The 17,843-nt window shown below is 60.0% G+C and overlaps 1 protein-coding gene across 1 annotated transcript; it reads left to right on the top strand.

Moving 5' to 3' along the window:
• Nucleotides 1-494: 494 nt before the first annotated feature.
• Nucleotides 495-17,366, top strand: LIN28A (lin-28 homolog A; the record flags this gene model as incomplete). Its single annotated transcript, XM_080380684.1, has 4 exons — nt 495-531; nt 1,671-1,849; nt 11,754-11,938; nt 13,072-17,366. The coding sequence occupies 4 exons, from the start codon at nt 495-497 to the stop codon at nt 13,283-13,285; spliced, it is 615 nt and encodes a 204-aa protein (XP_080236810.1). The 3' UTR covers nt 13,286-17,366.
• Nucleotides 17,367-17,843: the final 477 nt, after the last annotated feature.

Genomic DNA, 17,843 nt, shown 5'->3' with positions numbered 1-17,843 from the left:
GGGTTCCATGGCCCCGTGGGCTGCACGACCCCGTGGGTTCCATATCCCCGGGGTCGCATGGCCCCGTGGGGTTCTATGTCCCCGGGGGTCGCACACCCCACTCGCGGGACACGGGATGAACCTGGGGGTGCAGGAAGGTCCCCATATTCCGGCAAACCGCCCCTCCAGTGCCTCAGCCCGGCCCGGGACCCCCGCCCCGCCGTGTCCCGGGCCGCGGGTCGCAGGTGGTTCCACTCGTGGGGGCGGCCACGGGGTGTGGGGGGAAGAAGCGGAGAATCGATATGGAAACTCCCCCTAGCCCTCGGGGGTCCCACCTCCTCCCCCCCCGGGGGTCACGTCTTCCCTTGACAGGTGGCCTCGCCCCTAAGTGTGTGTGGGGGTGTCAACCCACGCGCCCCCCCCCCCCCCCCCCCCCCCCCCCCCGCTTCAAATCCCTCCCGGAATGTGTCGCTATTACCGGAGGGGGGGGGTAATTAGGATCACGTGGGGGCGGGATGGCGGAGCGGGGCCCGGCGCCCCCCGGCCCCGCGGGTAGGTCCTGGGGGGGGGGGCGGGGGCGGCGGGAGCTGCTATTGTCTGCGAGAATTTGGGAGCCTTTGAAAAACCCCTCCCGCTCCCTCCCACCCCTATTGTTGGAGTGAAGATGGAGTCAAACCTCTCCCGGCTCCCTCCCGGCGGGGTCTAAGCTGGGGTTTTTTTGTTGGGATTTTTTTTTCCCTCTTTTTTTTTTTTTTTTTTTTTTTTTTTTTTTTTTTTTTTTTTTTTTGGCTGGGCTGATACCCTCAAAGCTGGCCGAGGAGGAGGAGGGAGGAGGCGGTAACAGCCACAACTCGGAATTTGCAAGCGAGTGTCGGGATGGGGTCTGTTTCCAACCAGCAGTTTGCAGGTTAAGTTATATTATTGTCGCAGCCCGCCTCGGCTCCGAGATTATTAATAACGGCCGCAGAGCCCGGCTGGGGGGCGCAGGGACACCCCCCCAGCCCGACCCCGGCCCCCCCCCGCCCCCAGCCTCGCTGAGCCCCAGCAGCGCGGCCGGGCCCGGCGTGGCCTCGCTCCCCCGCTGCAGCTCTGGGGGGTTCAGGGGGGGATTTTATTTTTCCCCACCCCCCCTCAGCTCCAGGATGAGCCCAGAAGTTTGGGGCCGGTGGCGGCTGCTGGGGTCGTTTGGGGGCGGGGGGGTCCCCGTGCGGCGGGGGGATGCTGACGGCAGGGGAGAGACTTTCCGCAGCGTGGCTTGCTGGGGGCAGGGGGATTTCGGGTGGGTATTTTGGGGGCGTTTTTTCTTTTTTTGTGTGTTTTTTGTCGTTCTTTTTCAATTTTTTTACTTTTTTGTTTGGCTTTGGGGTTTGGGATTTATTATTTTTTAAACGTTTTTGAGGGGAGAACGGATTTAGGGCCCCCACCCCACGCACCGCCCGAGTCGCGCCGGCAGAAGCTGCCTTCGTGTCCTTCCACGCCTGGGGTGCCCCCACGCACACGTGGAAGCAGAGCTGACCGCTCTCCTGGCGTGGGTCGTTTTTTTTCGGGGGGTGGGCTGCCTTTTCCAGGCTGAGCAACCCGAGCAGGATTCGGGGCTCCTGCTGCGGGCTGGGTGCGGGGCGGCTGGGCCGTGGGGGGGACCCGCGGCTCCCCTAGCCCCGTGGCTCAGCGGCTCGGTGGGTCTCTCCCAGGTGCGAAGCCGGGCGAGGAGCCGGCCGGAGACTCGCCCAAGGCGGAGAACGAGCCCCAGCCGCTGCACGGCTCCGGCATCTGTAAGTGGTTCAATGTCCGCATGGGCTTCGGCTTCCTCTCCATGACCGCCAAGGGCGGCGCGACCCTCGACTCGCCCGTCGATGTCTTCGTGCACCAGGTACGGGGCCGCGTCCCGCGTGGGGTCCGTGGAAGGGAAGGGAGTGCAGCCCCTGGCACCCCCTGCCAGGGATGGGGACCCCCACGCTGCCTGCACGCGGGGCCGTGCCTGCCCCCGGCCCGTCCCAGCCCGCACCCCGGCGGAGCCGCTGTCCCCCGGGCTCACTTCCCCGGGGCGAGGCGGGTGGCGAAGGGCAGGTACAGCCGCTGGCCCTGGGGCTCCTCTCCGGGGACCCCCATAAGCTGATCCCCGAATATTTTCATTTTCCCCTGGTGGTTCCCTGGGGAGCCCCTCGGGGCCGGATCCAGGGGAGCAGGTGCCCGCGGGGCCGAGCAGGATGTGCCGGGGCAGGGATGCTGCTCACCCTGTGGAGGGACCTGGGGAAGAGCTGGTTTTCCCCCGGGAAGAGGCTGCGGGAGCCCTCAGCCAGGCAGGGATGCAGGACTGGGCTTTCCCCAGCTGCGGCTTATCTTTGGGGGCGGGGGTCATCTCTGCCCGGACCCCCTGTTTCGGCTGCAGCTGGCACAAAGGCGTGCGGGGTCACATATGTGTCCCTATGGGTCCTGCACGCTAGTGACAGTCTCGTGCCCGGATTTGATCCACACGCGCCTTGCTGAGTGGGGAAGCCCCACACGTGTCGGTGGTCCTGTGCCGAGGGAAGCCTTGGATTCAGGGCTGCAGCTGCGTAACACACACCCCACCCCGGCTCGTGGGGGAGGATCTGCCAGGGGAACTCTTCTAGGCGGTGGGGGAATGGTTTTGGAGATGGTGCCCAAATCGGGGCCAGCACTGGGAGATGTGGGGCTGGCTTGCATGGAATGGGGTCTGTGTGGTAAGCATGGCCCGTGTCCCCTCGCCCTGGGAAAGGAGCTGCTGGGGAGCAGAGGGAGCACAAGTGAAAGGGGACGGGCATCTCCGGAGCACATAGTAGTGGTTTTGTGGGTACGGTTGTGAGCCGCCGCACAGGATTCAGCCTGGTGCAGTGTGATGGTGCTGGCTCTGGGGAGCCCCCAGACCAGCCAGCTTCAGTGGTTGCTGCTCTCCATGGACCCAAATCCCCCCAAAGTGGGGTCCATCCCACAGTCTGTGGACGCGCTGGGGGTGCAGGACTGAGCCCCTGGGCTGTGCAGGGCTCCTGGGACCGGGGGCTCCCTGGGGTCTCTCACCCCCTGCCCACGAGGCGGTGGGTGCTCCAGGCTGAGCTATGGCGATCTGGCAAGTGAGGGATGACCAGGAGAGAAGCAAATCCCTTCTCCCTTGGCTGTGGCGTGGTGAAAATGCCTTGGTAGGAGCTACCGTCCCGGGCTCGAAATCGGCTGGGTTTGGAAGTGAGGGCTCCAAATGGGCCAGGGAAAAGCGAGATCTTGATGCTCTCGGGAGAGCAAATGGGTCTTTGCATTTCAATGTAACACAGCGGGACCCGTGGGGGAAGCCTCCCGCCTTCCCTCCCTTCTCCTGGGGGTTTATTGCCCCTAGACAGTCTGGTTTCCTGATTGCTCTTGCTCACATTCCTGCAGGAAAAGAGAATTAGCTGGGGTGTCTTGGACAGTAGCATCCCACCTCCCAGGGAGATGTGGTCTTCCTTGTGTCCCTGGTTTTCCGGGACTGGGGAAGACATGGGGTCCCGTGTGCAGGATTTGCCGCATTTGGGAAATGCGGGGAACGCTGGGTGAAAGCGGGTTATTTTGGGTAGCAGGGGGGCAGAGCATGCGTGTGGGTCCCCTGCCGAGCGAAGGGCAGGGGGCTCCTGGTGAGGGGCTTTGCACCGCCAGAAACAGGGCTGCTTTGGGCTGATGTCGAGTCTTTCTCCTCCAGATTGGGCTTTGCCTCCTGCCCAGCTCGTTGGTGGCACAAAGTCCCGCTCGCCTGCAGCAGAACAGCTGGGGCTAATGCCGGTGGCTTTCCCACCACAGAGCATCTCAGCCCCGACCCCTCCTCAGAGAGGGACCAAACTCCCGCTCCCACCCTGGCCTTGCTGCTTTTGGGTGGCTCATGGGGAAACGGGCCCTTCTGCCGATGCTCTCCGCATCCCAGCATCTGGGTGCTTCCTGAGAGCCAGTGCCGGCTCCACTGCCTGTGGAAGGAGTCAGTCCTGGGAGGGCAAAAGCCAGCACCCACCCTGGGGGGGCACAACACACAGGGCTCAGGGTTCAGCACCCACCGCCCGTGCTACACAGGGTGCCCCAAACCCGCCACTGGGGTTTAACACCCCAGAGTCCCCCATAACCCGCTCCTTCCCCTCTTCATTTACATATGTGAATGATGACCCACAGGAAGTAATTGTGGGAGAAAGAAGGGAATTGGCCTCTTTAGATCTATTAAATCACTTTATTACAGGAACCATGTCTGAATGGCCTTTCTCTGCAGGGAGCGCGTCTCCATCTCCCTCTCCCTTTATCTGATCACAAAGAGATTAAAATCTCGGCAGGACAGGAGACTAACAGGGCTCCTTGGGGCTGCCTTTCCCTGGCATTGTGAGCTAAAAATGAGGCATTTGGGTTCAAATGCCTCCCCTGGACACTGGAGATGGATTCATTTGAGGGCTGTGAGGAGACAGGGGAGATGAAGCACAGGGGAGTGGAGCAGGTTGTCCCGGGGAAGGTGAAGGAGTGGGTGTTTCAAGGTGGCAGAAATCAGGCTGGGGAAGACCCCAAAGCTGTGGTGGTCCCCTGGGCATGTGGCTCCTGCACTCACACTGGGGCTCTGAGCATCACTTCCAGGAGTGTGGGGCTGCTGGGCAAGGCAACCTGGAGAAGAAGGGAACCTGGAAAAAGGGAAAGGAGAAAATCTGGTCACGCCGTGGCCCCAAGGCTGAGTGCCGCTGGCCAGAGCAGGAGGAGTGAGCGCAGTCTGGCAGGGCTGGGGCTTGCAGCCCATCCCCAAACCTGGCCCCGCTAGCCCTGGCTTGGAGCGGAGCAGAAGGGGCTGCCTGATCCTGGGAACACTGCTCCGCACAGCTCAGCTCTGTGTCTCCAAGCCCACACATCTAAATTCTTGACAAGGGCAATGTTAGTTGGTTTTTGGGGGGGATTTGGTTTTTTTCTTCCTTCCCATGATTTTGGCAAGACCTGCTGGGCATGGTTGGGACCCCGCAGCTGCTGCGGCTGCAGGGCATTGCATTGGTGGCATCATCCTGCGTGTCCTCGCGGGGACGTAAGGCTGTGCCCATGGTTGGAGCCACTAGGGATGTGGAACCCCTGCCTGAGTGCCCAGGGCAGCGCGGGACCAGCCAGGCATGGGCCAGCACACGGACACTTTGGTCCCAGCGTGGTCCGCTGGGCGCTGCCACCCCCAGGAGCCTTGTGGGAGTCAGGGGTGATGGGCGGGCTCCATCCTATCCGCGCTCAGCTGGGCAGGGGATGGGATGGAGGGGGATGGTGGCTCTGCTGCTGTTCAGCCACAGGTTTCAGCTGAGCCGACCTGGGCTGTCACCCACCTGTGCTCCTGCCATCGCCCTGTGCGCGGGAGGGGAGAGAGTGAGCATGATGTGAAGTCTTAAAAAAAAAAAAAAAAAAAAAAAAAAAAAAAAAAAAAGCGCACGTGTTTGGAGGCAGCTCCATCCGTAACCGCGCAGGAGAGCAAAGGCAGGGGCACAAGGGAGGATTCCTCCATCGGGGAACAGGGTTCAGCCTTCCCGCTGGGTCCCCTGCCACCTTTCCCCTGGGCCGGGGTGCAGGGCAGGATCTGGCAGGGGGGATCTGCTTTGTGCAGCGCTGGGGTGGTGGCAAGGGGAAGGGGAACCCGCTCAGAGCAGCAGTTTGTTAGACTGTGTTGGACCCGTGATGCTCATAGAGGCACAGCACACATTTAATATCTCACTTTTTCTGCTTTCTCGTGTGTATCGCTCCTGCATTTGCCCCCCGCGACCAGGGTCACCCCACAGTGCTGGGTGGGCACCCCGGGGCACCGGTGTAGGTAGCTGCTGGGTGTGGGAGCACCAGAGTTACGCGTGTCCCTGGAGAAGGGATTCCCTGGGGTGGAAATGCATGTCGGCTTCCCTGCTTTTGCAGGGAGAGGGGTTGGAGCAATTTATTTAAAATAACTGCTGGAATCAAATTGTGTCAGCACCGCTGGTGCGCCGTGTCCTGGTGGCAAATAGTGAAAGAGAGCAGCTTTATTCCACCCCTGAAACCCCCTTAAGACGCACACAAAACAAGCCTCCTGTCTCTGTCTAAAGATTAACTGATGGCTGCAGGCACATCCCTTCCCCCAGCTCCCCCTCAGCCCCAGGGCGAGGGGCAGGGAGAGAAAACACCCTTAAATGGTCTCCCAGATAAAATGGCCCAAATGAATGGGATTGCTCCTGTTAAAGAGGGCTGGGATGGAGCCACTGGCTTGGGAGCCCCTGTCCCTGCCACCCTCAGCTCCAGCGTTTCCTTTTCCCTATTTTCTTGCTTCTAAGAATAAGCGGGATGAAGCCGCAGTCACCGACTGAAGGTGTGCTGCTGCTCCTGGCCGTGCCCCTGCGTTAACTATGGGAGTATGAAATTAATATGCAGCCGCTGATCCCAATTAGCTGCCCCCTGGGAAGCGCAGAAGGGTTCGGCACCCTCAGGGTGGGGGGAAAAAAACAACTGAAGGAGCTGAAAGCGTGGATTTAGGGCCGGGAGCTGATGGATTAAACTCTGTGGTGGATAATTGTTTTTACCAAAATTAATATCTAGTGCTTAATTTTGCTGGTTTATGGTGGAAAATCAAGAGCAACTGTAGTTACTTTGGCAGGAACGTGGCTTTATTTTGGTTTTGCTTGAATTGGGGGGTGGTGGTGGGGAAATCCTTAGGGGTGTTGCTCCAGATGACAGTAGGGAGCCCCTGGAGAGCCCTGGTCATGTTTTGTTAAATCCCCTGTGCTGTCCCCGATGGGGTCCTGCAGGCATCGCCCTCTGTATCTCCACACCAAGGCCCCGCAGCATCTGCCAGGGGCTTGCAGGGGGTGAATCCCACAGGAAGGGACCACGGAGCGATTCATGCTCCCAGCCACGTGTGAGCCCGACACCAGCAGCACCGCAGTCCCCGGCACCTGAACCACCACCATCGGGAAAAGATTTGGTGTGGTTTGGGGAGAGGGAAGGGCTTTGCTTGGGGATGGATCCAGATGTGAGATGTGGAGGCAAAGGGACATTTCCCAGCCGGCGGTGGGAGCCACGGGCACTCGGGTCACTGCTCTGTGGTGGCAGAGCCCGATCCTGCTGGAATCTCCTTTGGGAGCTGGTTGCCGTCACGCAGTGCCCGGATGAGGGGAGATCTGCTTTGCCAGAACGGGGCTCGGAGTGGGGCTGAGGCTGCTGTGTCCCAGCAGGATTGCGATGGCATCACCCAGTGGCAATCGGAGCCGTGCCTCAAAAAACTGAGTGAGCGCTAATGGCTGCACATCACCTTATTCCTGGTGCAGGGGCTGAGCAAGGGGCTGCTCTGTGCTGGCGGTTCTGAGCCTGAGCCCCATGGGGCTGGGAGCGGCTGAGGCCTGGGGCTGCTTCCCCAGGGATGTGCTGCTCCCCTGGGATGGGTCTTCGGGGGTCGTGGTGGGGTGAAGGTGGCCAGGAGGTGTGGGGCTCTGCGGGGCGCCCAGCACCCCAGCCAGGCTGAAGCATCGAAGCCGGGAGCACAGGGCTGTCTTGGGCAAAACAGGGATTTGGGGGTACGGGGATGCTGTGGCTCTGGGGGACAGAGGGGTGTGGAGGCCAGCGGGGCAGCACAGTGGCCAGGGTGCCCTGGGCACATCTGTGGGTGCTGGTGGAGCAGAGGGCACCCCAGACAGGGTACCCCCAGCCTGCGGGTGGAGTTGGGGCATAGTGATGGGGGCACAGACCCCCTGGGGGCTCATCCATCCCAGTGCCCACCACTGGGACCTGCTGGGGGGTCTGTCTTTCCTGGCCCCTGTGGGCCACTTCCCCCTCGCAGAGTGAGGGAAACTGAGGCACGGGCACTGGCTGCAGTGGGGTCAGGCTGCCCAAAATGCGCCGGGCATGGCCTGGCCGTACCGCTGGCACAGCTTGGCGCTGCCACACGCATTCCCACAGCCACCCTGAGCCCAGCATCCCGGCCTGGCTTCTTTTCCATGGGATTTCAGTTTAAATGGCTGTATCGCTCCCGCGCTGGTGAGGTGCAGCGGCCGCTCCGCCCCAGGCCCCTCTGGACACAAAGATGGTTTGATTGAGTGGCCGGGGCTGGCTGGGAATAAATGTCCCCTTGTGTCGCACTGGGGAGGCCGCGGGGACAATGGTGACCCCGGGGCCGGCCAAGCCCCTCTAGAGCCCAGTGGGGTGGGGGCAAACCAGAGCCCAGTGGTTTGGGGAGCAGCGGCTGGATTTGGGGTGCCCTATGGTGTCGCCCTTCTGGGAGGGGATGCAGGTCTAACGCTGGGGTGTGTGGTGAGGGAGTTACTGGGTGGGAGGAAGAGGAGGGGTGAAGGCACCCACTTGCAGGTGGGGAAAGGGGAAAGGGGTGAGAGTGGGGGACACCCAGCGCCGCCGTGGGGACAGTGGGCAGCGGCTTGGCCACTCACATGCTGTGTCTTTGTCCACCATAAATAACCACAGAGCTGCTGGGGTGGGTGGAAAGGAGGAAGGGGGGTGCCCAGGGGGCCACAGAGAGCTGGGTGAAGCGGTGCCAACCTTGCTTCTGTTCCTTGTCCCACTGGTTAACTCTGGACCCTAATGACGACAAGCAAAATCCTTGCACTAGGTTATGCTCTTAAACGCTTTTATTATGAGGACGGCGATGCTTTGTGATCCCAAGCCTGGAGAGAGACCAGGGTCACCCTACACCCTCCCCCCCACCTCAACCATGCCCCCAAGACTGACCCCTCAGCTCCGCCGTGGGACCCAGACCCCAAACCCCAGCACCCGATGGGTGAGACCCGGGTCCCCCGCCGCGGGCGAGCCGGGCGCAGGGCTGGCGTGCAGAGGGGCTGCAGGGGGGTCAGCGGGGCCGCGGCCATGCCGGCCACCCTTCCTCCCCCCGCCGTGGCCTGGAACTCCTGGAATTTGGGCAGCGGGAGCGCGGCTGCCGCCGGCCCTTTGTTCTTGCTGGCCGGTGGCTCCCGGCCCTGGCCCTCCCCTGCGCTCCCCCCAGCCCCAGCATCCCCGGCTCGCTCCAATCCCCCCCTTCCTCTCTTTATTTTTTTGGGGGGTGTGTGTGTGTGGAGGCCTGGGAAGGCTCCGGCTTTGTGTGTGGTGTGGGACAGGGGCTCTGGGCCCCTTCCTTTCAGATGCAGGAGGTATGCAGCTAATTCAATGGGCTGCAGTTTGATTACCTATCTGATAACAGAGGAATGCCAGCAATGTGTGTGTTTTGGGAAGGGGGCAGGGGGGATGCGCAGGGACCACCAGCCACTCTGCAGCACACATCAAAAGGCTGCGGTGGGGGGGGGGGGGGGGGGGAGAGCTGGGGTGCCCTGGCCGCTGCCCCCCCCCTCCTTCCCCGGGGAGAGGGCGTTTCCTTTGGCCTTTTGGTGGAGGGGGCCGGGGGGCCAGGGAGGCTGTTGTCATCCTCACCCGCTCCTGGAAAATAAATCGCTTCCCCATCATGTTGCGGCAGCTTCTGCCCCAGCCCTCCTCTTCCTCGAAATGGGGGTAAAGCATGGCTCATGGGGGGAAGAGCTGGAGCGCCCACGCTGGGAGTTTGGCTGCCCACGGGTGATGGTGCCCAAGGTGTGGGCTGAGCTGGGGGGGTCCCAGTCTGCGTGTCGGGGTCCCCCCTGCCACGGCTTGGCTTTGTCCCAGAGCTTGGGGCTGAACGCCTGGGAGTTTTCATTTCCACAGTGTAAACACAGCTGGGCCAGCCAGGGCTGTAAACACCCCTGGGAAGGGTCTGCGGGGGGTGGCTGGCCCTCGTCCTCCAGCCTCCGGAGCTGCCTCCTGTCCCATGGAGTGATGCTCACCACGGAGTAATGCTCAGTTCCTCCTCGCCCCCAAAATGCCACAGCTGCTGCTGGAGGGGGACAAATCTGCCATTCATGGCAGCCCCCGTCACCCAAACTGCTGCACATGGAGGGGCTTGAGGGGGCCGGTGTGCTGGCACACTGGGGACAGGGCAGGGTTGGTGGCCAACCCCAAGGTGCTGAGGCTGAGCCAAGCACCTCCTGTGTCATGCTGGTAGTTGCTTCGAACACAGAGCTCCGGCCTGGGCCATGCTCAGCATCCTCTGGTGATGCTCAGCATCCTCTGGTGATGCTCAGTACTGAGGGAAAGCCAGGCTGAGGATGGTAGAGTGTTTGCCTGCGGTAGGTGGTGATGGCACTGCCCAGATCAGCCCTGCACGGGCAGAGGTTGCTGTGAGACCCTGTCACATCCTTGTTGTCATTGAGGACCTCATAGCTCACGGTTTAGCTCTCTTTTTTGGGAGCAGGAGCAGGTCAGAGAGCAAAGGTTTCTGACGATCCCATTTGGCCCACTCTAGACCCCATTCCAGCAGGCAAGTGGACGAGGTATGTGTCAGTGACTTGGCCCAGCCTGTGGGGTCTGTCCCACCCTAAGCTGGGCCCCCAGGCACAGAAGGGGACAGAAAAGCCATAGAAAAAGGGACCTTGAGGGGTTGTTCCTCAAGCTCAGCTGTGTTCTCACTTCCTCACATGCCCACAGACACATGCATGTCCTGTAAGACCCCACTGAAAAAAAAATCACTCCTAAACCCCAACAACTCCATTTTCCTCCCTCTCTGCTTTTATGTGGGGTGTTTCTGTGTGGGTCCTGGTGAGATTTGGGATGGAAGCAGGGAACCGACCATGCCTGCCCATCCCCAGGCAGCGTGCGCATGGAGGCTTGGTGCGGGAAGAATGGGCGGCCGCAGCCCACGTGATGGGAACTCACCAGACCATGAATGGGGGAGATGCTCCATTCATAAGTGCAGGGTCCTGCTGTAGCCTCGCAGGCGTTGGCGCTAGCTCTGCTGGGAATCCCAAGCCCACTGGAGCTGCTCCTCCCTCTGCCAGCAAAACCTCTTAATTCTTTGCTCATGCTTGTTTGGGTTCTGCTAAAAAAATTGAGCCAAAGCCCTCCTCGACTCGCCGCCCGGGATGCGGTGGTCCTCCGGCAGAGCAGGCAGTGATGCTCGCGGCAGTGCTTGCTGGCCCCGGGGGGGCAAGACAGCAGCTGCGACGCACAGCTCGGCCCCTCTGCTAACGTGGGCAGAGCTCCTGAGCGGGTTTTTCTATCATCTCACAATCTCCCTCCCCAGCCTGGGTCCTTCTGAACTCCCAAGCTTAGCTGCACAGTGATGACCGATGTGGCGATCCCGGGAGGTGCTCCCAGCAGTGATGATCCAGGGCCGAATGGCTGCTTAATTATTTGTTGGAAGCAATAAAAGGGGCTTGAACTGAGATGAGCTGCAGTGAGGGGGCTAGGTGAGACCCCAGGCTGAAGGTGCCAGCTTCCAGCCTGGCTTTGCTGCAGGTCCTACCACGAGCAGAGTTACACGTGCCTGTGTAAAACCTCAAGATCCTTTTGTCCTTTTTAAAATGATGGTTTGGATCTCCCTGCAAGCACCCCCAGCCAGGGGTGTTGGGAGGGGCAGGGGCAGCTCTTGCTCCCCAGTGCAGGGCTAGGTGGGAGAAGGGGGGGTGCTTTGTGGTGCTCAGCACCAGTGTTTTGCAGCAAACTGCTGAAATTTGGGTCAGAGCTGGCTGTGCTGGCCCTCACCTGCCAAACCAGTGCACCCTGCTTCCCTGGGTGCCTTGGCTCTCTGAAGGCTCCGTGTTACCAAACAGGGCTCCAGAGATTTTAGGGAGATGTCGGTGCCCGGTTGAGCTTGGTCCCCGATGTCTGTCCCCTCACAAGGGACAGGCACAGGGGGACACTGGCAGCTCTCGTGCCACGGGAGGGGTTTGCTGGGCTGGGGTTTGTCATGTGCCCCACGGCCACCCCAGCTCTGTGCTGACCCCCATCCTTCCCCTGTGCCCCCCCAGAGCAAGCTCCACATGGAGGGGTTCCGCAGCCTGAAGGAGGGCGAAGCTGTTGAGTTCACCTTCAAGAAGTCATCCAAAGGTTTGGAGTCCATCCGGGTGACCGGCCCAGGGGGTGTCTTCTGCATCGGCAGCGAGAGGAGACCCAAGGGCAAGAGCATCCAGAAACGCAGATCGAAAGGAGACCGGTAAGGGGCAGCGGGGGCCTGATCTGGGGCAGGGTCTGAGCCCCATGGGCACCAGGAGTGGTGCTGCCTGGCACCCTGCCTGCGGCACGGGGATGGGCTCGGGCCCAGGGGGGTGGGCAGTGACCTCTCCTTGGGGAAAGCGGCTTCCTTCAGCGGTTAATGAGTGGCAGATGCAGCTTGGTGGGGAAAGGGCAGCAAAGCAGCAGTGAAAGGGCAGAGGTCAGGGATGCGCCGGGCAGCCGCTCTCCTGATCCGGGGGAGCCGCGCTGGGCAGGGGTAATTTTCTTGAAGAGAAACCCTTCCTTGTGAGAAGGAAATGGCCGGACGTCCTGGCAGTGTCTCCCACGGTGCGGCTGGGAGCCCTGGGGCAAGTTTCTAGCCAGCCCTTCGTCCCCCCTCTCCTCTCCCATCCTCTCCATCCCGGCTGCCCAGGGATGCCTCATCCCAGCTTTCCCAGCGGATGCTGCCCACCCCACTTGGCTGTTCTCACAAGTGGGTTTTAAAATAAGTTGGAAAGGAATTGGGAAGGAAAAGGGAAGGGAAAAGGGTTGTGGCTATCCTAGACAGATGCAGGATTTAAAATAGACACATGGCAGCTCCCTCTGCCCGCACCTCTCTGGTGTCGAGGTGGCACCTGGGGGACGAGTGCTGCGGTGGTACAGCCATGAGAAAAGCCACGTCTGGGGCTGTCCCCACACCGATGGCCACGGTCCCTGCAGCTGTTCTCCTGGCTGGGGCTGCCAGTTGTCCCATTGCCTGTTCCTGCTCTGCTGCAGGCTTTGGGTCCCGCGTGCAGGGTCTGCCAGACCTATGATGGTGGAAGCCCCCTGACGTCCCCAAGTGCTTGGGTTGGGTGTGGGGGTTTGCTGCCATCTCCTGGGTACCAGCAGCACCACTGAGCCGGGTCCAAACTGGCCGTGCTGGAGCTGGGGCTTTGCAGGGACCAAACCCAGGGCCACCATCCACCCCCGCAAAGAGCCGACCCCACGTCCCCACAGCGGCTGGGCCATTTTAAGCCAAGCTCTGGCTCTGAAGACAGATGAATCCCAGGCATGGCCACGGCAGCATTCTACCTCATTTTATTTTTCCTCCTCAAATCTTTCCTCCCCACCCCACCCCCACCCCTCCGACAGATGCTACAACTGCGGCGGGCTGGACCACCATGCCAAAGAGTGCAAGCTGCCCCCGCAGCCCAAGAAATGCCACTTCTGCCAGAGCATCAGCCACATGGTTGCCAACTGCCCCGCCAAAGCACAGCAGTCCCCCAGCTCCCAGGGAAAACCTGCCTACTTCCGAGAGGAGGAGGACATGCACAGCTCGGCCCTCCTCCCCGAAACCCGGGAATGATGGTGGGTGGTGGGGAGGGGGGGCTTCCACCGGTATGAAAAGGCTTTTGGCAAGGCAACGGGCAGCCACGGGGGCTCAGAGGAGGGGGGGCAGGGTGAAGGGTTGGGGAGGGAGGATGGCAGTGCTAACAGCGGGGACCCGGTGTCCCTGCACAGACCTTTTCCCCCTGTTCCCAGCCTGGGAAAAGCCCTGCTTTAATCAGAACGGCTCGTTCCAAAAATAGGGGAAGGCAGCACCCAACATACATACCTCTTCCCACTAAAAAACCCCAATCCTATATTTGATTAATTTTTATTCTTTTCCTAAATGAAGTCAGGCGGTAGTGTCTCAGGGAGGAGGAGCGGAGAAGCAACATCTCAGGGAGCAGCTCATGGCTCCTTGTTCTCCTGAGCTTCAAACAAGCTCCAGCTCAGCCTGGATGAGCTGCCAGGGGACCCATCCTGCGCCCGCCCCATCCCGCGCTGCCCCGAGGGAGGAGGCTGAGGGGGGGAGGCTGGCTGCAGAGCGCTGGGGAGATGCCCAGGGGCTGGCCCTGTGGGTCCCGCTGCTCCTCAACAGCTGCTCACTTGCAGGTCAGTGCAAGGATTTGCATTTTTTCCGTGGTCACCCCATTGCTGAAAGCAGCAGAGCCCGGATTTGGGCTCAGGCTGGATGGAAATGGGGCATCTCTTGGGGCTGGGCTAACACTTGCCACCTGCTCGTGGGCTGTGAGCTGCGGCTCAGGGGAGACCAAGTCAAAACATTTTGTATTTTTTGTCCCACTTAAGCCTTCCCAAGCGCCAGCCCAGGGAGTGCGTGCTGTTCTGTGCAGCCGGCTCTTCCCCTCTAAGGCTTCTCCCTGCCTCCGGAATGCAGAGCCGGGCACCAGAAGGGTTTCATGGAGCAGAAATGCTCTTGGTCAAGCCTTGGGCACCAGACACAGGGCAGAGCCGGCTCCTGGGGATGTTGCTGGCAGCGTTTCCCTCGGGGGCCGTGTACAGGACCCACCTGGGGCTTGATCCCCCCCGACCGCCCGGGTCTCCCACGGGCTCCGCATCAAACCCACGCGGGACAAAACTGCCCCTGCTCCTCCTGCCCATCCCACGCTCCAGAAACCCACGGCTCCTGGGGTGAGCCTTCCCAGGGGCAGAGGGAAAGGGCATCCCAGGTCATTAGCAGCTGCTGTCCTCCCTCCCCCCTGCGCCCCCCCCAAGTCTTGCCTTTATTTATTGGCCCCGGTGGACAGCCCTTCTCCCGGGGCAGCCCCCCGGTCCGTGCCAAAGCCAACGCCAAGTGAAACCTGCACTAGGATGTGCGTGAATGACGTATCTTTGGGTTTGTTTGTTGTCTTTGTTTTGGGTTTTTTGATTATTTTTTTTTAATATAAATATTCTGTTTTTGTATTTTTGTATATTTTAATCTTTAAGAAAAGAAGAAAAAAAAGAGAGAGAGAAAGGACGTAATTCCTGCAACTTATTCTCAGGTATTCGAGCAATCTCAGGGATAAAATGCCTCTGTAGCTCAGTGCTGGACAGAGAGGAGGGTTTTTTCTAACAGCACAAAGACGTGATGAAGTTTGTATTGGAAGTGTAGATCTACCTCACTGGATGTTCGCTAGGTGGACTGGCGTGTTGTCAAGCTTTTCAGTTGTGTTTTTTGGTCTGTTTGGGATTTGTTTGCTTTTTAACTGTGTTTTAATAGGGTCTCTTTCCCTTTCCCATGGACTGAGGAGAAATTTGGGTCTGTAGATCCGTGTGCGGGGATGAAGAAGCCAGGCAGTGCCACGGGGCAGGGAACAGCTGCTAGAGCCTGTGTTGGCTCCCCAACTCCAGATTTTCTCCCAGCCTGGTGGCTTTTGAGGACTGTCCTCCATTTCTCTCTCCTGTTCATGCTCACACATCCCCTCCTTGCTGTCCTGATGGAAACACTCCTGTCTGCCCCGTGCCGGAGCCCTCCCATTGCTGGCAGGTTGGGATGTCACCCAGGCTCCCAGCAGGCTGATGCCATGTGGCTGGGGGTCGGCAAGCCAGGGTGGGGGTCCCAGCCCGTTCAGCGAGATGTGGCAAGAGCAGACAGTGGCTGGGGAGGTTGTTGGGAGACTGAGGGTTATCCTCAGCCCCCTGCCCTAACTCACCCTCCAGCAAAGGGCTGGTGGCTGCCCGAGACCTCCAGGGATGAGGGACCTGGTGCCAAGGTGGACCCAAATCCGAGGGAGGTGCAGCTGCTCCATCTTTATTCTCCCTTCCTGGCTTCCTCCCCAAATACTGGCTCGTGGTGGCTGGGAGAAACTCTGGATCCCTGGTTTTGGGGCATTAACACTCCACTCGCAGCCCGGGGGCTGGCTGGAGCCTTCCCAGGGAGGGCATCTCGCCCTGCTGGCATGTCAGGACGTGGCTGCGCTTTCTGCTGTGTTTTAGGTAGCAATAGGTTTAGATGTAGAGCAGGGCTGGAACAGACGGGGAGCACTTACTGCATCCCTGCCGCCGGGGCTCACGGGGGGGGGGGGGGGGGGGGGCTTGCTGAAGCTGCTGGAGCCCGGTGAGCCCCCCCAGGCTTTGCTCTGCCCTGCGGCACTAAGGCACTGGGCGGGATGGAGAGCAGCTCCCCGGCTGTGTGCCTGCCCTGCTCCGGTAGGTTTTATGGTGAGGTGGTGGTCTCTTCTTGGGAGGGTGGGGGGAATGATTGATTTTATTTTTTTTTTTTTGTGATTTTTTTTTTTTTTGTAATTTTTTTTAAGTTCTTGACTAGCAGTGGGATCTATACAAAACTACTTCAGGAAAACAGCTTTTGTCTGAACGGGGTAAATGCAATAGAGCGCACTGGGCTGCGCGTCTAAGCCTGGGCCTCGGTCCCGCTGCTGCATTGCGGGGGGCTGTTGGCCTTCCCCTGGCACCTCGGTGGTGCCAGGGAAACTGCTGCCCCCCTAATTCTTGTATCTGTCTTGAAGAATCGTGTAGGACCTTTCCCCCCTCACCCCCAGTTTAATGGTTTGGTGATTTTTCTGCTAGATGTCTAGTGTGTGTAAATACCTCTGTAAATCTTTCCATTTTCTCTCAGTATTCTCCTTGATTATTGTTTACAAAAGTAAGAGGGGAAAAAAAAACGAAAAAAAAAAAAAATAGCCAAAGCATCTAATAGGTTATGGACCAGGGAGACAGGATCTTCTCTGTGTACTCTGCCTTGCAACTCTGCGTGGGGATATGAGCCCTGTAACCATCCCTGTCCTAGGCTAAAGCAACTTGCAAACGGCTTAGAGAATCACTCAGGTTTCCCCCGGAGCCAGCATGGTACCGGGATCCAAGAAAACAGGGATTTTTATCTGTAAAGGGAAGCCACGTTGAAGGTGGGATTGATTCGCATCTTCTCGTGTCATTTGCCGTTGTGGTTCTTCCCGTATCTTGACAATAATTAACTGCTGCATCCTCGCCCCCCCTGCCCATGCTCGGCTGGCAGGCGCTGGGCACTATGCATTACGGGACGGTGAATCGCGGGCGGGTGAGGCTGCACACTCAGGGTCCTGCTGCAACACGGGAGCGTTTGAATGTATGGGAAAAAGGTGTCCCTCGCGGGAGGGTGTCTCCCCTGGCGTGAAAGCCTTGAGTCACAAGATTGTCTATGAGGAGACGGAAGAATGTAATCCATGTTTACTGCTAGCAACCAAAGCTTGTGTGTCAAACTCTTGAATTTTTATGAAGTGGGTGGGAGGGAGGGAATAATCAGGGTGGCTGTGTGTGGCTCAGGGCTTACCTCGAGCTGCGCTTCCCAAAGAGATTTCCTGCTGGAGTCCCTGCAGCGAGACCCCCGGTTCCTCTTGCTGCAGGTTTTTCCCCCTCCGTTCATTTTTTCTAAAAAATTTGTTTTTGTACCAACTATGTAAAATGTGTTTTTTTTTCTTTTCTGGAAAAAAAAAATAATAAAGACCATAGGCAATGGCTGCTGGTGATGTTCATTGCACAGTTACTCTTTGTTGTCTCCCATGGGGGTGAGAAGCCCGCACCCAAGGTGGGTGCTCTGAGTGGGCATGGGGTGTGTGTGTGTGCTGGGAACTGGGGGTGCCCCACAGCTCCCTCAGCTTGCAGCCAGCCACGCTGCCAGCTTCCAGCCCCCCCAGCTTCCAGCCGCCCGGACCACCCTGCCTTGCTGCCCACCTGCAGCTGCCTCTCCCTGTACCCCAGCTATCCCCACAGCCCCCCCAGCCGACACCACCCCACATCAGTTTGCAGTGACCCATAATCACCCCAGCTGTGCTAGGGCACCCCAACTCTGGCACAGCCCTGTCAACCCACAGCCCCAAAACTGTCTGGCCCCGACATCAGCCTGCAGTCCCCCATAACCACCCAGCCCTGCCATGGGCCCACAGCCCCCCACAACCTGCTCTGCCATGGGCCCGCAGCCCCCCACAACCTGCCCTGCCATCAGCCCGCAGCCCCCCACAACCTGCCCCAGCCCTGCCATCAGCCTGCAGCCCCCCACAACCTGCCTTGCCATCAGCCCGCAGCCCCCCACAACCTGCCTTGCCATCAGCCCGCAGCCCCCCACAACCTGCCCCAGACCTGCCATCAGCCCGCAGCCCCCCACA

The sequence above is a fragment of the Falco punctatus genome (genome assembly GCF_963210335.1).
Source record: "Falco punctatus genome assembly, chromosome: 3".
Classification (NCBI taxonomy): Eukaryota; Metazoa; Chordata; class Aves; order Falconiformes; family Falconidae; genus Falco; species Falco punctatus.
The sequence above is the reverse complement of the archived record's forward strand: the minus strand, read 5'-3'. Positions and strand labels throughout refer to the sequence as shown.